Source organism: Leptodactylus fuscus, chromosome 5, assembly GCF_031893055.1.
Source record: "Leptodactylus fuscus isolate aLepFus1 chromosome 5, aLepFus1.hap2, whole genome shotgun sequence".
Taxonomy (NCBI): Eukaryota; Metazoa; Chordata; class Amphibia; order Anura; family Leptodactylidae; genus Leptodactylus; species Leptodactylus fuscus.
In genome coordinates, this window is record NC_134269.1 from 183,260,429 (window position 1) to 183,280,899 (window position 20,471).

The following is a 20,471-nucleotide window of genomic DNA, read 5'->3' on the forward strand; positions in this document are numbered from 1 at the left end:
CAGGTTTCCGTCTCCTGCCTCTGTTTTATGCAGGAAACGGAAACCTGCAGAACGGAGAGGGCAACGCAGATGTGAACGAGCCCTGACCACACTCCTGTTCAGGCCAGGCTCCGCCGCTATAACTGATGCTGAAGAACACCAGGTAGCGCCCTGGTGTTCTTCAGCATTGTGACATGAGTGCAGTGCTGTCTAGAGGAGGCACTGGAGACTGACTTTCACAGGAATGTGGATGGGTAAGTAAAAATTATCAGTCACCATCTTTTGCAATAATACATTAACTGACGACTGATTAAAAAAAAATAATACTGCCCCCCAAAACATAATATGGCCCCAATTTTTTATCTTCCTACACAGTATATGGCCCCTTTTTGGCCCTCAGTGCATGTTTTTAAATAGCATATCAGGAATCAAAACTATCTGTGCTTGTTGCTCAGGAATGGTGGAGGATAGAGAGGGAATTCTAACTATGCTGGAATTAGTTGAACAGCATCTATTAACAGATGCTAAGGACTTGGTGGGGGCGGTGAAAGGTCCTCCAATCATTTCCTTGATACACAACAGTCACATCACATTGCACTATGTATTCATTCAGCTAAAGATAATCTCAGTGACCTCATCCAGCACACACTGCAGCGATACTGCTGAAAGAAGCGCTACCAACGGCGAATACAACGCGTTGACGTCACACAACACACCCTCACAACGTGCTGGCCTGCAATAAATGAAAGCGAACTCGGATGGGCGTGGCTTCCGAACACAGGAAGTGACGTAAGAGAGGGAGCTGGGCCCGAGTACGGGGAGGAGGTGACAGCGATAAAGGAGGAGTACATGACGTCACGGCGGCCATTACACGGAGCAAGACAGGCTGGGAGTTGACGAGCCGGCGATTCGTGGAGAAGCTGCGCTTGCTGCGGGAGAACAAGGATTTTATTAGGGGTTCTTGCCGTCACCGGATTGTTCTCTCCCTCGGCTGGACGGCTATACCTGCGGTGTGATCGCTCCCTACCCTACCCTGTCCTGTGCTCGGTCCAGTTACCGGCTTGATTAGATCACCACCCAAGTGACTGACACAAGCGAGTGCGGCCTCTGTGCTTCATCCACCCAGCACATCCCTTTCGCCGGCCTAGCGGGCCCACAGCGGAGCCAGTCCGGCTTCTAAGCAGCCTTAGCATGGATGAAAAGGCATTTACCAAGGAGCTGGATCAATGGATCGAGCAACTGAATGAATGCAAACAACTGTCCGAGAGTCAGGTCAAGACCCTGTGCGAAAAGGTGGGTGTACTGTACTGTGAGTGAGCTGTCAGCGACATGGCTGTGCTTGGCGCATGCCGGCACTGTGCGGGAAATCATTGCTGGGCATTACGTAACATGTAACATCTTAGAGGTTACCCTGTGTCCTGGCATGAAGTCATACGCTGCTGGACTCTGCCTGGTTACATGAAGGACCGGACCGGCCGGCTACACCTTTGACGACAGGGGGCGGCACTGAGCAGTCTTATCACGTAGTCCTCACAATGGGTTCCGTATGAGGGCAGCGCTGGTTGCTGGGGACGCATAAGCGACGTGACCGCGGTTCATGTCATGGCCTCTCACCCAGCAGCGCCGAAGCTTTGGGGAACTACAGGTTCCAGCGTAGACAGGCTGTATGTACAGAACTATCAATTCTCGTACGTGAAGTAGTGTTATGAATGGCGAGTTCTAGTGCTGTGCTCTTCATACAGGCTGGCGGGTGTCCCTCACACACTGCTCAGCAATGCAGCTGAAATAATCGGGCCCCGACTGCTGCTATCGCTATGTAGTCGGCGCTTCTAAGCAGAGCTGCCGCTCATGTAGTGCGGGTTCCCGGGTTACAGCCTTCATATACCCCTGGTATAAGATGCGTATCTGATACGTACTACGCATGGGTCCCTCTGCTTATGTTAGCTAGCAGTCCTGACTACGCGCGCTTTAATGCATTCCTAGGAGCGGGCGGCTCTGCCTGGACTTGCGGCGCTGACATTTTAGCCGGCTCATGGCTGCTACTCAGTTCCTAAGATGGCGGCTGCTCTCCTCCCCGCCCCCTCCGCAGGAATGCGCTGGTGCGCGTCCCCGCTCCTATGGCAGTCTCTATGCTGAGTCTGTGGCGCGCCGCTGGTCGTGGGCTCCATCCATCTACGCCGGGGGGGCGTTCTCTTCCGGACCTTCGCATTATAACCTGTGTAGATTTACAGTAGTGAATTGTGGCGCATGTTGTACGTATTTGTGGTTTGGTCATCTCATGTGAGGCTCTTTGATCGGTTCTATGCTTTGTAAAGAGCCGTACGTATAGCAACTAGTCAGCTCGTCCGTCTTCTCCATTCACATGGCTGTGGAGGTTTGGCAATCTGATAGATAGCAGTCACTCATGGTGAAGACTTGTCACCAGTTCTGATATGCCCAATCATAGTGTTTCCTTGAAATAAAACCTTGTCTTATTTTTACGTCTTATTTTTCATGAACAAGAATTAACTTCTTGTTGAACACAAAAAATTTGGTACCTGCCGCTGTGCTGTCTCCATTGTCCCTGCTGCTCTGGGGTGAGCTGGGAGAGGCCCGCTGCTGCCACCGTTGTCGGTCCCGATAAAGTAGGGACAATGAATACAGTGCGGTGGCAGGTACTGATACAGTAGGGACAGCGGAGGCGGCAGCAGGCCTCTCCCAGCTCATCCCAAAGCAGCAGGGACAATGGACATAATGCGGCCGCAGCAGGTACTGACACAGTAGGGACCGCTACAGATGCAGTGGGCTTCTACCAGCTCATCCCAAAGCAGCAGGGACAATGGACACAATGCGGTGGAAGCAGGTACTGACACAGTAGGGACCATTACGGATACAGCGAGTTTCTACCAGCTCATCCCAAAGCAGCAGGCACAATGGACACAGTGCAGCGGCAGCAGGTACTGACACAGTAGGGACCACTACGGATACAGTGGGACTCTCCCAGCTCATCCCAAAGCAGCAGGGACAATGGACACAATGCGGCGGAAGCAGTTACTGACACAGTAGGGACCGCTACGGATGCAGCGGGCTTCTACCAGCTCATCCCAAAGCAGCAGGGACAATGGAGACAGGGTGGCGGCAGCAGGTACTGACACAGTAGGGTCTGCAATGGATGCAGTGGGCTTCTACCAGCTCATCCTAAAGCAGCAGGGACAATGGAGACAGCACAGTGGTGGCGGGTACCAATACAGTAGGGACAGCGATGGCTGCAGTAGGCCTTTCCGAGCTCATTCCAAAGCAGCAGGGACAATGGATGTAGTGCAGTGGCAGCAGGTAATGATACAGTAGGGACCGCAATGGAGGCAGCAGCCCTCTCCAACTCATGCCAGAGCAGTAGGGACAATGGACACAGTGCTGCGGCGGCAGGTACCAATACAGCAGGGACCACAATGGGTGCAGCGGGCCTCTCCTAGCTCATCCCAGAGCAGCAGGGACAATGGATACAGTGCAGCAGCAGGCTCTCCTGTGCATACATGGGACATTGTATGCGGTGGGGGCAGGCCTCTTCCAGCTCACCCATGCACAACGGTCCCTGGAGGCAGTAGCTGCTGCAATGCTCTGCTTTACATGTGCTTTGTGCAACAAAAACAATGTACAAACTTCATTTGGTCAGATAACATTAATGTTTAGTGGGTGGGAGCAGTGTGACGGCTTTAGTAATGACTGCCGCTAGGTCTTGATTTCAGGAGACACCTTATATTTCTAAGCTCGTAAAAATAAAAAAAAATTGCACTAGGTCTTAAATTTGGGGGATGCTTTACTTTTGGGGAAACACGGTATGTCACTGCTGTTGCGCTGAGCACTTTGGTGTTTTGTTTATCCAAATTCTGCCATTCCAAAAATAAATGGTGCAAAGTTAGGATTTACGTGCCTAGCTTTCGTCCACTTGGCTTTTAGACCCTTTTTTTGCATGAACGCTGAAAGGGGCTAGTTATATCTTTGGGAACAGGTTGGCAAGGCCTATTAGGCGGTGTGTCATTGGTCTTGCAGACTTTGTGACTAAGTCACTTGTAATTAACCGCAGTGAGAGTGTAGTACTTTGTGGTTTCAAACTTGGCCGCCATATTTATTTTAGCATTTACATAGTATATTCTGTAACCTAGTGTTGGGCAGTTATGATCAAAATCGCAATTAATTGGGCATATTACTTTTATTACGATTATTGGCATTTACTTAGCTCATGACCCTTTTATACCATGCCTCTATTACAGTACATGTTAGTGTAAGGAAAATGTTTGGTTTTTGTACAGTGTTAGGTGAACCTCAGGAGATTCATGGCCGAACTGGATTTGCAAGATTCTTCTCTGGGCTCTCTTCAGATCCCAGAGTATTATAAACCAAGGCCCAGGAGAGGTGATCAGACATAATTTTTCCTTTCCTCTCCTGGGCTCTGGCACATTTCTCTGCTGTCTTCTGATTGTCAGGGACTGTTGAAGCCCAATCACTTGCATCTATACATCATGGCACCATGAGATCCACTGAGGCCCAGTCACAGTCCTTAGCAGTCTACAAAGCAAAGAGGCACCGAGCTGACCCTAGTGTAGTATTTAGAGACAATAAGTCAATCCAAGGTAAGCAGTAAGAGTAGCCGCTCACCTGGCGGGGTTGTGTGGGACACAACAACCTCTGTAGTATATATTAAGAAGGATGTCACAGGTAGGGAGGGCAGCAGCTGGATACGCGTCTAAGAGACATCAAGGCAAGCACTGGAGGTGGACCATCTCCCTTAAGGGGAGAACAGAAGAACCGCGCTCGCCCATATGGATACAACAAACTTTATTCGCACGTGTTTCGAGCCAATGTTGCTCTTTTTCAAGTGCATACAAATCACCTTTAAAATCAACAGGCACAAAAATCAATCAATAAGATTTACAAACATAATGATTAAACTAAAAATAGACACAAAGTTATAAACAGACGGTAAAAGAATAGGGACCTATGTCTAGTGTCCACAAATCAAACCAAATGGTTAGTACAGAAATTGATCGCTTATATTTAATCACAAATATATGTGCATATACAAATGGACAAGGAAATAGTGTGGCACTGACATGCTTTATACAGGCCAGTCACGCTAGATATGTCACAAATAAAAACATAAGGGCAAGCTGCAAGAGTCCACAGAGGTGCAGACAGGTACACCATGCTGCCCACATTCAAAAGGCTACAGTAACACTTCTGGAATAAACATAGCCATAGGATACAGATAAGACCTATAGAGGATGGGGGCTAAAATCATTCAAAACAATAAGTGGGATGATATAGACTCTTACCTTTCCATATTGGGTATTCAGTGTGGGGGTGAAAATTGCTACTCACGATTTAAAAGGGTATCTGCCGCTGTTACACATCCCATGGCGTCCAGATAGGCTCACCGCGCCTGCGCGGGCAAACCGGCCTGTGCACGCGCAGTGAAAACCACTCTGTCCCCAACAAGCGCAGGGCTGTTTGGAATGAACAGCCTACGGCAGGGAGAAGCCAATAGGCAGAACACAAGAAGCGCTGGAGCCGTGCTCCTATAGGACTGTATGGGCAAATGTTTCAAGTCTGAGTAGAGACATCAGCTGGAGCGCCCTGATGGTTGTTTAGGTCAACACAGAATGTCCAAGTTCGAAGCCTACTCCAGCAGAATATATACGGTAAACCAAAATAGATAATAAATATATAAACCAAAATAGATCAACTAAAAATTGATCATAAAAAAATATAAATATGTGGCTACATAAAAATACACATGATTGGCTATTCGAATATTAATATGTATAAAAAATACATAATATGAAGAAAAGCTAATGATGAGACAAACGAGGCTCAAGATCATAAAAATTATGAAAAACTATGGGGGAATACTATGACAAAACAATCAATCAAAATTCATAAAACATATACATATAAATCCCAATATAAGTAATATAGATATAAATGGAAATATTAATATGGATAGCACTAGATGTAATATTGACTCTCAACATATTGCTTTACGCCACTGTTGTACGAGTGGGTTGCCCAGAGAATGGTCCATAAAAAAAGGAGAGGTGGTCCGCACACTGGGTAAGGTGGTTAGATAAGGGGATCTCCTTATTACTTAAAAAACGCTTAGTGTGTGACATCTTCCAGAGTCTCATTCAACCCTTTAGGGGCCAGGCATTCAAACTTGTATATCCAGTATGTTTCTCTTTTTTTTTTTTTTTTTTTTTTTTTTTAACTCCCTCAAATCTCTCATTGCGATAAGAAGGGATGAAGTCAATGGGAGTGACCTTAAAACCGACAAACTGACTGTTATGGTGCCTGGCCGTGTGTCTAGACACAGTGTTTCAGATGGCCATTGATCATGTTGGACCGATGTTTGTTTGAGTGGCATAGTGGTGCGGCCAATATATTGTAACCCGCAGGGGCATTCCAAAAGATAAACTATAAAAGATGACGTGCAGGTCAGATGGGTCGAGATGGAGAATGATTCTTTTGTGGTCCTACTCATGACCTTACTAACCCCATGGGAGATGGAAGCACAACACTTGCACCGTTTTTTATTACACCGATAGCTCCCATTCATATTTGATGCGTTTGCCGTGGTAGATGGAGAGTGGCCCTTAGAAACTCTGAGCCTGCTACGTGCTATTATGCTCTTCAGTGTCCTGGCCCTCCTGAAAGCGAATCTCTGAATAGAGGGCAGAGGTTTCTGTAGGTGGGGATCATTCAGTAAGATTGGCCAATATTTCCTGACCACAGATCTGATGGGCGCCATTTTAAGTGGTCAAGAAGTTACATTTGAAGTCATCTTGAGCCTCATTCAAAGGAGGGAGCAGGCGTTCTTGTTGAGTAAGATCAGCTGCTTTTTGCTGGGCTGCTGTAATGACAGCATTTGGATAGCTCTTTTCCCAGAGACAGGGACTGTTATGTACCTTTACAATGCTGGCAGTGCTATGAAATCAGTGTTCTCTTTCCCCCATTCCAGAGATATTGGTGCCATTAGTTTTGGCTACCGATATCGCTGTACTGTCAGGGGGCCAGTCTTGCTGCTCAGTGACTACGCTGGGAGGTAGAGCATGCTCACTTCCACAATACAAGACTATGCAAATATTCTGTACCGGGGGCATTATTCACCATCCAGCAATATTGCTAGGTTGTAGGACCAATCTCCCTTATCTAGGAATGAAGGGAGATGCTGACTAAACGGAAAGTGGGCTGAATTTAGCAAACTGCTTTGTAATGGTTGTCTTGGGCTATAGTCACATCTGTCAGCACTTTCCAACAGCGACTTGGCAGTGTTTGGAAATTCATGGAGGAGAAAATCCTGTGTAACCAGTTTGTTTTTTTTTTTTTTTTTTTCTCCAGTGCCCATCAGTTTGCTAGATTAAACCCAGGGTTAGAGGGTATTAAGGGCCCCCTTTAAGATTGTCAAACTATCCAGTTAGTTTCAATTGCAACTTCTGTAATTCCCTTTAGGGAAAAATGTTTAATGCCTGGGAGCAATATAGTCATTGCATTGCTGTTTGTGTAGGTCACTTATGAATCTGCCTTGCGCACAGTGTGGGTTACATTTGTCTTCCTGGTTTATGCTGTAAAGCAACATTCTGGCTGTAGCCTTATTATAGGGAATATCCAGATTTTTATTCCCCCCCCCCCCTCCCTGGAGAAGGTCAAAACTAAAACCATACCCTTCTCTCCCATGGCACTCAAGGCTTGTGATTGCAGAAGTCATTACTGCATGTGACAGATAAGGCTCATCAAGGGCTTAAGGAAAGGACCTGGGACGTCTTGGGTGAGGTATGTGCATGAGCCTTTCCTAAGGCCACTGATTGATCTCAGTGGTCATATGTGGCGTGGATTTCTGCCAGACCGGACAGCTACCTGAGACACCAGGGACATGAGTATCGGTCTTTATTTTTCACATCCCCTTTAAGCTGTATAAGGTAATGGAGGCTCAGGAGGCTGAGGGCCTTCGGAGTCCAGGGGACACTTCTTAGGGCCTTCTTCAACTCTGTGGTTGCCTCAGCCATCTTTTTCGGTGTGGCCTGCTGGGGAAGCAGTATATCAACCAGGGACAGAAATAGACTTGACAGGCTGATCAGGAGGGCCAGCTCTGTCCTGGGGAGCCCCTTGGACCCAGTACAGGTGGTGGGTGACAGAAGGATACTGTCTGTGGTGACCTCCATGCGGGGGAACAAATCCCACCCCATGTATGGGACCCTGATGGGACTTGGCAGCACTGTAAGCGACCGTCTGCTTCACCCCAAGTGTGAGAAGGAGCGCTATCGCAGGTCCTTCCTTCCAACCGCGACCAGGCTGTATAATCTACATCAGACCAAACGAAGAGCTCTCCGCACAGAGAACTAATGATTATGAGGATGACCATGAGGTCTTCCTCTTTCTCTTCTGTTTTTCCTTAGCTGCCATGGACTCCTAGTATATCTTCTCTCTCAGCTTATCTGTGTCTACGTCTGTAACATATTACTCTGTATTATCCTGTATCTGTATTACTATGCTGCTGTAACACGCTGAAATTTCCCCAAGGTGGGACTATTAAAGGATTATCTTATCTTATCTTAATCATCAAAGTAGACTAAAAATGTTATTGTTGCTGCTGTCAATCATGTCTAGTACCTGGTACCATTGATGAAAACTTTGCAGCGCTAAAACTAAAATGCACCTTCCAGGACTTTGCTATGAGGATGGCTTCATCTTCGTCCTTGTAAAGCAGCACCAACTAATGATGGCTTTGGGGATAATGGGGTCTATAAGGAGCATACTGTAAGAGGCAGAGGAGGTGCAGGGAGGTGTTTTTACAGAAGTGGGTGGGGTAGGACTTCAGTGAATAATAGGTTATATGGTAGTTCTCATTAGCACCTGCAGGCCGCTTGGAGAGTGAACTTGTATTTGCACAGCAACCTGTGCTAGAAAGTAACACTGAGGTTAAAATAATGCCTCTACAGGGGTCATAGATGCCTATAAAGATAATGCTACACTTTGAATAAGATCATTTGCATTATTATTACATTATTGTCATTATTACAAGCAATATCTGATTACACATGTATGTGGTTAGAGGGGAAGTAAGCAGAAGTAGAAAGAGATAAGCCTAGTAATAAAGACCTAGTTTCCTGCAGTTAAATGGCAGCTTTCCATCCAAATGGCTTTACTTCGGTACTTTACTATGTCCTGCTTGTTCCTGGGGTAGATACTCCTTTACTTGCTGTGTAGTGTATGCCAGGATTCTCCCTGTCTGCTGAGTATTTTCCACTGTACCTGCAACACATAACTTGTCATCTATAGAGATGATCAGCTGACTTGGTACCTAGCCTGCAAATGCTATTCAGTTCCTGGGATCCTGTGGTTTTTTGCAGTAAATTAAGTATTGTAAGACCAGATGAGGCAATGTGATGTCATAGAGTGAAAAAGGGCTAAGTATTTTATCGGGTACTTTCCAGTTGAAAAACCCAACATGTAGGTTTTTTCTGTCTGCTTGAAAAGTCTGACATCTTTACAAGCGGACAGTGAAGGAAGGGCACAGAGTGCAAAAGAACGCACCCGATCGCCATTTAAATGAATGACAAGTGTCACGGACACAACTAGTGTCTGCTCCTAATGTCCGTGCAAGATTTTGAGCGGACACTACCTGTCGGACACCGACGGTAGTGTGAACGCCCCCTTACAACCCATGGCAGTAGTTCCAGAAAAGTTTCAAAGGAGCTCTCTGCCTTGGCTAATCCTTGGTAGAAGGTTCTGTCAACAGTAAGTTGTTAACAATTCAACTGGTGGGAACAACATCAGTCAGCTGTTACCTATGGAGAAGCTTGGCAATAAGGGCTTACTCAGATGGCCTTAGTATAACTGTTCATGTATGTCTCCCTGAACTAGCAGTGTTACACTTTTCTATGATTCTAGTTTGGGTCATATCATAGACTATATAATATGGTCAAATTATGGACATCAAAATAAGCAAATTGTGTAGTGCTACTATAGATCAAACTAATCCTCATACGGTCAAAATGTCATGTCTTCAGGATTTCTCATAGAGAAAATGTACTAATTGATCTAGCAAAATGGAAGTTAGAAAGTTTCCAATACATGCCTTGCTGAATTTCCTTTAAGATTGAGTGGGAAAGAGATGCCATTCTCAGTGAAGAATGGACAAAGATGCCAAGTGTTTGATTTATGGCGGTTGTGATTTTTGCTCTGATGGCTTCTATAGATATAAAAATGTATGCTTTGAATGAGCAATGACTAATCTCTTCATTCCCTGTATGTTTTCTGCTGGAGAAATGGTATGCCTGTGTCAAATTCCAGCCACTAATATATGTTGTAATATGTCAGGTGCTGTTTACTTTACATACTTGGCGTTCCAGTTCAAAGATTCACTAGATAACAAGATGCCAGCAGAAATAACTGAGGCAGTCATGGTGTGTTTTGTTGGCGGGCGAGAAACGCGTTGGAGAGACCCCTACAACAGCGGTTAAATGTGGAGCCAAACGAACCCCTTTAACTATAAAGGGATCTGTCAGGAGACCATTCTTTAGAAAATGCCACAATTTTGGATGCAGATGTGAAAGTAGCCTGATCTGTTTGCAGTTGGTGCCAGTTCTCATTGTACAGTGCCCACCGTCTCCCACACTTTGAGACCTATTTGGGTTCTCCAGCTTCTACGATAGATGGTCTGTCCTTCATTTGTATGGTGAGTAAGTAGTGTGGCTTTCCTGTGCTCCTCTGTAATGATGTCTGGGGGGCTCCTGGGTGTCAGATCCCTGCCGAACCAGTATTGACGGCCTATCGTAGAAGCCGGATAACCCTTTAATATCGATGGCCTAGCCTTACAGTAGGTCATCAATATCCTATAAGTTTGGCCTTGTTTCCTGGCAGTGCCACAATATTCAGTATAAAAGGGCTGCAGCGCTTGCCAGGATAGTGCTGTGCATTATGTAGCTGACATGAATGGTACTGCAGTTTACTTCAGCTCTGTCCAATGTGAGAGAGCTACATGCAGTGTATCATATAACCTCTCAATAATGTGATGGGAATGAGAAGGCTGCAGCGTTCTGCCATGCAGCTGAAGGCTCTGGAACTTGGCATACCCCACCCGCCTAAAAGTCCAATCATGCTTGTCATCTAGCATGACCGGAGAGTGACTATAAATGACAGTCACATGGCATATACTTTAACCCTCATATGAGATGGTATTTTAATTACATCTAGAAAGAAGCTGCTATAACTGACGAGATGCAGCACCTTGTGAGCTACTGTCCATGCGTGCCTGAAACTTGAGTTCGTTTAAAGAGGACCTTTCATGAGTTGGGGTACTTGCGGTTTTATATACCGCTAAAAAGCTGACAGTGCGTTGAGTTCGGCGCACTGTCAGCTTTCACGATCTGTGCCCCAGGTGAAGAGCTATCGGTGCTGGTACCGTAGCTCTTCACCATCAGAAAGATGTTCCAGTCAGTCAGGGATGCCCTTCTTCAGAGCAGCGCCTATAGCGCTGTACTGTGACAGCAGGGAGGAACGCCTCCTCCCTCTCCTCACAGTATTTATCCATAGATGAGTACTGTGAGGAGAAGGAGGCGTTCCTCCCCACTGTCAGAGTACAATGCGATAGGCGCTGCTGTGAAGAACGTTCCTGACAGTTTGTCAGGAACGCCCTTCTGACGGTGAAGAGCTACACCGATAGCTCTTCACCTGGGGCACAGATTGTGAAAGTCGATAGTACGCTGAATTCAGCGCACTGTTGGCTTTGAAGCGGTATATAAAACCGCATGTGCCCCAACTCATGAAAGGTCCTCTTTAAGATTGTTCTCAACATCATTATTTTATATGAAAGTAGTTGGCAAAATATTTCACCCGTGAAAGTTTTTCATATTGTAAGTATCACTTGACAAGCCAATGAAATCACCATTCTCTGCCACTTTTTGAGCACTGTTGAAACTGGGTACATCTTGTAGACCGTCTTCATCTGAGTTGAGCATGCTCAGTTTCTCTTTCCTCATTGTAGCTGAGGTCAGCTCTATAAAACCATACATGAGCCATTCTAGCAAACAGACCATAATTTCTGCTAGATGGGAAGGCAATGGTGGTGGTTGTGGAGATCAGAGTAAGGTACACCTGGGGAATGTAGATCTACTGGTGAAGCACAACCACTCACCCATAGTAATTGTAAAAATGTCATGGAGGTATGAGGGGTTGTGGATCTTTGAAGGAAGCACAGAATGGCACAAATGTTTAATTTGCCTTGTCGCTCAAATCTTTTAACTTTTAGGCTGCGAAAATCCTCTTAACTGACTACAGTATGGCTAATAAAGTATGATCTGTTGAATCATTTGTGGAGGGATTGTCTATAATCATAGTTATATTGTGTTACAGGCAAAAGAAATCTTGACAAAAGAATCCAACGTCCAAGAAGTTCGATGCCCAGTAACAGTGTGTGGAGATGTTCACGGACAGTTTCACGACCTCATGGAATTGTTCAGAATTGGCGGCAAATCACCAGATACAAATTATTTATTCATGGGAGACTATGTTGACAGAGGCTACTACTCGGTGGAAACTGTAACACTACTTGTTGCACTAAAGGTACCTTTTTTTTCTCTTTGTGACTATATTAGGTGGTCATTTGTCACCACAGTAAGAAATTTGACCTTCATATGGCATATTAAGCTGAATGAAATATGAATATGCAACTTTTTTATTTTAGAAAGGTACAGATTAGAGATGAGCTAGTAGTATTGGATCGAATACTACGGTATTCAAAATACTCATACTCGATTGAGTACCACTCGCTATTCAAATGGAAAAGTTTGACGCAGAACCAGCATTGATTGGCCGAATGCTATACAGTCGGCCAATCAACGTTGGTTCTTCTCCTACCTTTAGAAGTCTTCTCCGTGCAGCTTCCCCACGGCGTCTTCCGGCTCTGAATTCACTCTGCCAGGCATCGGGCCTGGGCAGAGCCGACTGCACATGCCCGCTTGTAGTGCGGGCATACGCAGTCGGCTCTGCCCAGGCCCGATGCCTGGCAGAGTGAATTCAGAGCCGGAAGATGCTCCGGGGACGCTGCACGGAGAAGACTTCTCGGAGGATCCAGCCCGACCCTCACTCGTGGACGTGGTAAGTATAATTTGATTGAATGTTGCCTACCCCTGAAACGAGAATTTTCCCCCCACAGACTATAATAGGATTCGATTCGAGTAGTCGAATATTGAGGGGCTACTCGAAACGAATATCGAATCTCGAACATTTACTGTTCGCTCATCTCTAGTACAGATTTATTAAGACTGTTTTGTACAGCCCAGACAGGGGACGGCTGATTTATCACAAGACTCTAGCCTCTCAATAAATCAGATGCAAATCTGTGCCAGAATGGAAATCTGTTTGCTTTATTGATAACTAGTCACTATTCTGGTAACCACTTGCAACATTTTATTCTCCAGGTTCGGTATCGTGAACGTATCACTATTCTGAGGGGGAATCACGAAAGCAGACAGATCACACAAGTATATGGGTTTTATGATGAATGTTTAAGAAAATATGGAAATGCAAATGTCTGGAAGTATTTCACCGATCTGTTTGATTACCTCCCATTAACTGCCTTAGTGGATGGACAGGTAAGGTTATGAAGAAAATGTTCTTGTATGTAGCTACAAATTCCTGGCGAAGCAGTCATGGGCTTGTGCCGCAACCCTATTGCTTTTTTAAACCAAACTTGCAGTGTATTCAATAGGAATGAAAAATATATGACCATCTGAGTCCACTATTGCAAAAATTTTGTCCTCAAAAATAAGTGGTGCTTACACCGCTGCAAAGTAGTGTGCTTAATGCAACCTATGGGCAGCCATGACTCATTTGTGATAACTACTATTCTGGTGTTGTGTAATGTCGCTTTCAGTTGTTGCGTTTTAGGGGTAAAACAGGTTTGAAAAAGCTAAAGCAGGGATTTTTTACAGGTAAACCTTGTAAAATCTCACCTGTAGACCTTCATTAAAAACCATTGGCAAACCACATTTAATGTGGTTTTTAACAGCTTAAAGCACCAAGTGAATACAACCATATAGGTGTTTTGTAATGATTCTGACCACACATATTGGTTCGGTCTTGTCTGTGGTATTCGCAATTTTTTATTTTTTTATTTCTTGACAGTGTTTTACACACTTGAGCCCCATGTGACTTAACAAATGAATAGGACTTGCATTGAGCACATTAAACTAAGTATGTATGTTCAAGTCAGATTTTTCACTGACCAAACAAAATCTTAGAATATACATTTTACCCTTTCTCACTTGGCTGTGAGATGGTGTGCGGTATCCTTGTGTGTGTATAACATAGCACGTAATGTATGCACTGATAAAATAATAATCCCCTATATCATTCAGATTCTAAGGCCCAGTTCACACGAGACACAACATAGCATATTTTGGTCCTGATTTTGACACGGGAAGCCGCGTCAGAATAGGACCAAAATGCGCCTGCCGTGACTGTCGCAGCTTCCCTCTCCGGAGAAGGCCCAAACGTATGGGCCTAGAGTGAAGGGTGCGGCCGCGAGGCGGATGTCGCGGCTGAATCAGAATCAACTTGAAGAAAGTGCAGCTCGCTGCTTTTTTCAGTTAGCGGCAACGTACCGCTCACGGAAAAAAGGAAACTAGCAGTCTGTATAGACCTCTATTATGAGGGCAGATTCTGACGTGGATTCAGCACCAAAACACTCTCCCTTTCCCCATCTAAACGAGCCCTAAGCATCTTGTACATGTTCACACGATCATGATGTTGCGAGAGCTGTATCAGGTTGTAAAAATATTGGAACTGCCTCAGACTTGACACTCTATCGTGTGCATGAAGCCTGTTTGTTCCGCATCCAGCGCAAGTTCTTGTAGTCAGTGGGGCAGCAAGAACCATTGACAGTATGCAGGGAGCCATTGGTGTTCAGTCTGTTTTTCACTGTAGTTGCCTGGTAAAATTGAAGAATAGATTTTTTTTTTTTTTTGTTTGACTAAAAGGGAAAAACTGCTGAAAACATTCTCACTCAGGAAAAACTGACTGAACAAACTCTGCAGCCAAACACGAATTGTGAACCCTCAGTTTTTACCTGAACTGTTTTTTGCAGTGTGTGCGTGAATCTAGCCAAAGGCTGAGGCCACACTTTGTGTAAATGTGGTGTTTTTTGTTTTTAAATCTTCCTGGATCAGTGAGAAGAAAATCATTGCAATAAATTAAGAAATTGCAACATACCATTTTTAGAGCAAAGCCTGTTTAATCACCAGACATGATGCAATGGTTTGACCCAATGTGGTCTTTCTCAAGTGCAGATACAATGGGGTTCAGTGCAGGATATAAATGGTGACAGAAAAGTGACCTCATTCTTTAAACAATAGCAAGTGTTTGTGAATAAGATGATAATCTACAGTAACAATCTTGTTCCACAAGAATACATACAACCTATTACAACATGAGAGATGCTGGAACAAAGCTTATATATCACCAGGCACTATCTTATGCACCAGACTCTATCTCATGGCATATCCAAAGACTAACTCTGCAACACTAGACCATTTCAATGGAAATGCTGTTCCTGCAAACTTCCCCAGCACAGCGTCTACTCAGTCTATGCCAGGGATTTAGCTAGGCAACCACAAACTCTGAGCCACAATGTGCCTGCCCTAATAACTGTGATGGCAAACTGTAAGAAGCTGGACAAAATATGGTGAAAATCCACATTAGAATCGCAGTGTTAAAAGATAAGGGAAGGAACATAAATGCAGCACAAGTTAGAAATAAAATCAAGATCCTAGCTATTTGATAACAGTAATGGTTTTAGAAGGGTGCTGTATTGGGGCTGGGTGATTACGACCCACATCAAAATCTGGATTGAATATTTTACCTTGATTTAATGTGAAAGGGAACATGTCCTAAGATGCATGTTAGGTCACTGAATTTTGGTTATTCACGTATCACATTTTGATACGTTGGCGCATGACAATGTGAGACAGGGTAGAATTAGGAAATTGTCCATTTATTGGCTGAGCTGAATCCAACTGGTCTATTCGGCACAGTCAGGTTTGGACTGGCAAATCTTCTTTGACGGATCTCTTCTTGTGAGAAACTGTTCTTGTAGATCAATAAAATAACCATGGCTTTCTGAGTACACTACGGATTGTTGGGTTGTTACAAAAAGGTCTCCTCCCCAGAAACTGTTCTACTTGCAGTTATACAGGCTGCTGTAAATGTGTATCTAAGTCCAAGTAATGTAACTCCAGTGAGCGGTTTCCTATAGGTTACTAGTGCCTCTGGTGTAAGTCATAGAAGTCATTTATGATGGGAAGGGTGTAGTTTGCAGGATGTCTTGACTTTATGGGTTGTGTTAACTGCTATGCATTTTACTAGAGATTACGAACTAGCTTGGTATCTTAAATACACCTAGTGCTTTGCCATATCTTGGCTTTGTCTTTGCAGTTCATCAGCCTTGGGTGGTAGTTGGTTAGCTGTTAAGCCTCTTAACACTTATTACTAGTCTGGAACTAAATTGGTGTCCCTAACATTGCTTAAATACTATAGAACAGATTTATAAAACTTGCAGGTCTACTACCATTTTGTTTCTTCTTCCACAGATCTTCTGTTTACATGGTGGCTTGTCGCCTTCAATAGACACACTGGATCATATCCGTGCACTTGATCGTCTTCAGGAAGTCCCACATGAGGTATCTATTTAGAAGATTTTGTATAGCACTTAAATGGGCTAAATGGTCTGGGTTAGTCTTCAATAGTTGTGATTAATGGAATCACAATGAAGCCTCTGCTGGATGTGTGCAATTATTCGAAAAGTCAACCTGAACAGCCAGTGTGATTTTTATGCACATTGGTCATTATATTATTTGAGTCTACTTGCAGTTTTGTTTGGACCGAACAAGAACTGCTGCTATCTTATACCCTGTGGTCTCTTCAGACCAAGCAGAGGCACTAGGGAGGTGAACAAACCTAATGGTGTTACTCACCTTTCCTGGGTGCCAGCACAGGTCCTCGACCCATCAGTGCCTCTGTCTATGTGTCACAATGCCACATGATAGCTGAGGCCCAATCACAAGCTTCAGTAGTCCCTTACATCATTCCAGAGGCCTTATTGGTGAAGACCCAAGCTGGATCCCAGGGAAGGTGAGTAACACTTATGTTCTCCTCTCCTGGACCTCTGCTTATTCTACTCTCGAGTCTGAAAAGGCCATATAAAGTTTCAAACTTTGATCTTCAGTTTGTAAATGTACTTTGTTCGATTTGTGTGTGTTTTAATATTGCATCCTATCTTGACTTGTTTTCCCTCTAACTCTGTTTCAGGGTCCAATGTGTGACTTGCTGTGGTCTGATCCAGATGACCGTGGTGGCTGGGGTATTTCTCCTAGGGGAGCTGGATACACATTTGGACAAGACATCTCTGAAACGTTCAACCATGCCAATGGCCTTACCTTGGTTTCTAGAGCTCATCAGTTGGTGATGGAGGTAAAAGAATGTTACTGTTTTAATGTCTTATTGGTGAAGCCTTGATAGACCTTGTTTGCACATTTCCAATCGTAGTATATGGAAGCATTAAGACTTATTCTCTCCCCCCCCCCTCTCATTTCAGGGATACAACTGGTGCCATGATCGAAATGTAGTGACAATTTTTAGTGCTCCAAACTATTGTTACCGTTGTGGTAACCAGGCTGCAATAATGGAACTTGATGACACTCTGAAATATTCATTGTAAGTATGAAGAGCTACGTGAAGTATTGTAGTAAGCTTTTACTTAAGAATGGCTTTGGTCAATGTACATATTGTTGTGCAGTAATAGAAATTTCAGTCAGAGCCACTTCATTTGTTTTAAGCTTAGTATATGATTGCCTTATAAAGGTGGGGTTTGGGTCCTCACACTGGTGTACAACTTTTGTTGCGCACTCTGAAATGATCCCAATGACCCTGTACTTATGGTCAGCGTGACAAACGTATAGAATGCAAGTAGATGGCAAAGGGGATTTTGCTTCTGTACTGGTGGCCACTATGTGACCTCTTAGGCTTCTGCCCTGGGTTCAGTAATACTGACTTTATTTTTATTTACAGTTTGCAGTTTGACCCAGCACCACGCAGAGGAGAACCACACGTGACTCGCCGTACCCCAGACTACTTCCTTTAAATGGAATTTTACACTTGTACAGTATTGCCACAAGCAGGATTTTGACCTGGGAGCCGAGAAGAGGAGCATAACTTCAGTCAGGAGAGAGCATTTGTCACACATGTACTGTTCTCAAATGGACCAAAAGATGTGCCATATACAAAAACAAAGCCTCTCATCTCAACAGCCCGTGACCACATTAGAAAAGACCCGTTCATTGCATGCTGAAGTGACATTGTCTGTCAAAGAGAAAAAAAAATCCCAGTTTTCTGCCATAGCACTACTTGTAGTTCCTTTTGCTTTCTCAGACTGCAACAAAATTAAAATTTAAACATTAACAACTCGTGAATACAACTTAACTTTCCATTTAGCGATAGCTTTACTCGGCATGATTGTAGATAAGGATAGACAGTCTGGGAAACCCTTTAGCTCCCTGGGGGGGCTTGCAGCCTTTTGGGGCTTCCTCAGTCGGTGTGAAGGGATTTAAGGACCTTTAAAAAAAAAAATATAAGTACCAAGGCCTACATTGCCTCTTCTGTGACTTCAGATGTGTTTTATTTTCAGGGAAAAACAATCTAATTTAAAATTTTTTTTTTCTTTCTTTCCTTTTCATTTTTCACCTATGCCCGGAGTTTTGTTTTTCTTCCAGTTTGCATTACTTCTGCCTCTGTCGCTGTTCATTGTTTAAGGTTAGTTTTGACAATGTTTCCTGTAACCGTTGCAACCCAAGGCAGCAATGTTTTTTTTTTTTTTTTTCATAATAAACTTGTGAACGAAGTACTTATAAATGTGAAACTTTAATTTGTTCTTTATATTTACTTCTACAAGACAAAAGCAAAGATGTGGTATGTGGAACTGTAAATCGGCTCCAGAGAACTAATAAAGTTTTAAAACTTACCTACAGTTTTTCCAAAACTTGCAGTAAATGTTGACGTTATAAAATTGTCATTTATGGCATCCTGTATTCCTGTATTTATCCTTTCCGTATCTCTGTTACCGCTGAATGTTCAGAAATCAATTTGACCCAGAAATTTACCAAATATTCTATAAAGAGTGAGTGATGCAGCGGGAAAGAACACATCAGAGATCAAGACAACATAAACTTCACACCAGAATATTGTTTTATCGAGGAATTACCTTGTACTGTTTTCAAACTAGGAAAAGCAATAAAAGTTCTAAGTTATGCAGTTTCCACACTTTGCTGGCTGCATGACTGATGGCATTGGGGTCCAGGTGTTGGGTACTTTAAGCTGTTGTACAAAATAGGATTCAAAAGTCGCCTACTGGAATGGAGCAGAAAAGGCATATACAATTCATTTCACTTCACTTTTTTTTTTTTTTGGGGGGGGGGTCTGACTATGGCAGGTACAAAAGTGAAGAGAGTTCAGCTTATCCTGCATGTTCATTACTGCTCAGCATAGGTGACGGACTGCTCCTTGTGATCAGATACTCCCACTGACCAGACATGTTTTGCTGAGATAGAGATATATATATATATATATATATATATATATATATATATATATATATATATATATTCTCTATTTATATGTCATAAATTTATTTTTTATTCTGTATATGGCTATGGGGGCTGCCATTTTGTCCAAGCACCTCTGCCCTAATATGCTTTGCTTCAGTCATGGTCAACTCATTGAGGTCTATGAGAGAGCTTTCTAGGCAGAGAAAAAATAGTAGTAGATAAAACTTACATAATCTATTAAGTATTGGATGCCATAATGGGTACGATCTGTAGAGCTGTGAGGTTTTATTGTGATTCTGCTAGTGTAGTTTGTGACATTAAAGGGATCCTATCATTAAAACTCAATTTTTAATTTTTATTTTTTTTTGTCCTTATCGTGCAGGAATAGCCTTAAGAAAGGCTATTCTTCTCTTACCTTTTAATGTCTTCTCCGCCGTTCCATAGAAATCCTGGTTTGTCGTTATGCATATGAGTTCTCTCGCAGCACTGGAGGCAGGCCCCAGTGCTCAAACAGCACTGGGGTTTTCCCCAATGCTGTGAGAACTTTCCAGCGCCGCCTCTGTCTTCTTCAGGAACTCTCTCTCTTCCGGCGGTAGCTTCAAACTTCTAGGCCTAGTGCAAAGCCAAGAAAATGGCCGATTACACAGTATTGCAAGCCTAGAAATTTGAAGCCACCGCAGAAGAAGACTTGAAGAGAGCCAGTTCCTGAAGAAAATGGATGGCGGCGCTGGAGAGTTCTCTCGCAGCATTGGGGACGCCCCCAGCGCTGCGAGAGAATGCATTTGCATACCGATGGAAACCAGGATTTCTATGGAACAGCGACGCTGAGAAGACTTCTAAAGGTAGGAGAATAATACAAGA

General features: G+C 43.9%; 1 protein-coding gene across 1 annotated transcript; it reads left to right on the forward strand.

The window, feature by feature from the left end:
- Window positions 1-832: 832 nt before the first annotated feature.
- Window positions 833-18,910, forward strand: PPP2CA (protein phosphatase 2 catalytic subunit alpha). The gene is made up of 7 exons (XM_075274797.1): window positions 833-1,272; window positions 12,367-12,576; window positions 13,434-13,607; window positions 16,602-16,691; window positions 17,320-17,481; window positions 17,606-17,724; window positions 18,079-18,910. Exons 1-7 carry the CDS (start codon window positions 1,171-1,173, stop codon window positions 18,149-18,151), a joined length of 930 nt encoding a protein of 309 aa, XP_075130898.1. The 5' UTR covers window positions 833-1,170; the 3' UTR covers window positions 18,152-18,910.
- Window positions 18,911-20,471: the final 1,561 nt, after the last annotated feature.

Excerpts from the sequence above, each read along its gene's own strand:
- PPP2CA (XM_075274797.1), top strand. The coding sequence starts at position 1,171 with ATGGATGAAAAGGCATTTACCAAGGAGCTGGATCAATGGATCGAGCAA. Across the intron at positions 13,608-16,601 it reads CTGCCTTAGTGGATGGACAG|ATCTTCTGTTTACATGGTGG; the intron begins GTAAGGTTATGA and ends CTTCTTCCACAG. Across the intron at positions 17,725-18,078 it reads GACACTCTGAAATATTCATT|TTTGCAGTTTGACCCAGCAC; the intron begins GTAAGTATGAAG and ends TTTTATTTACAG.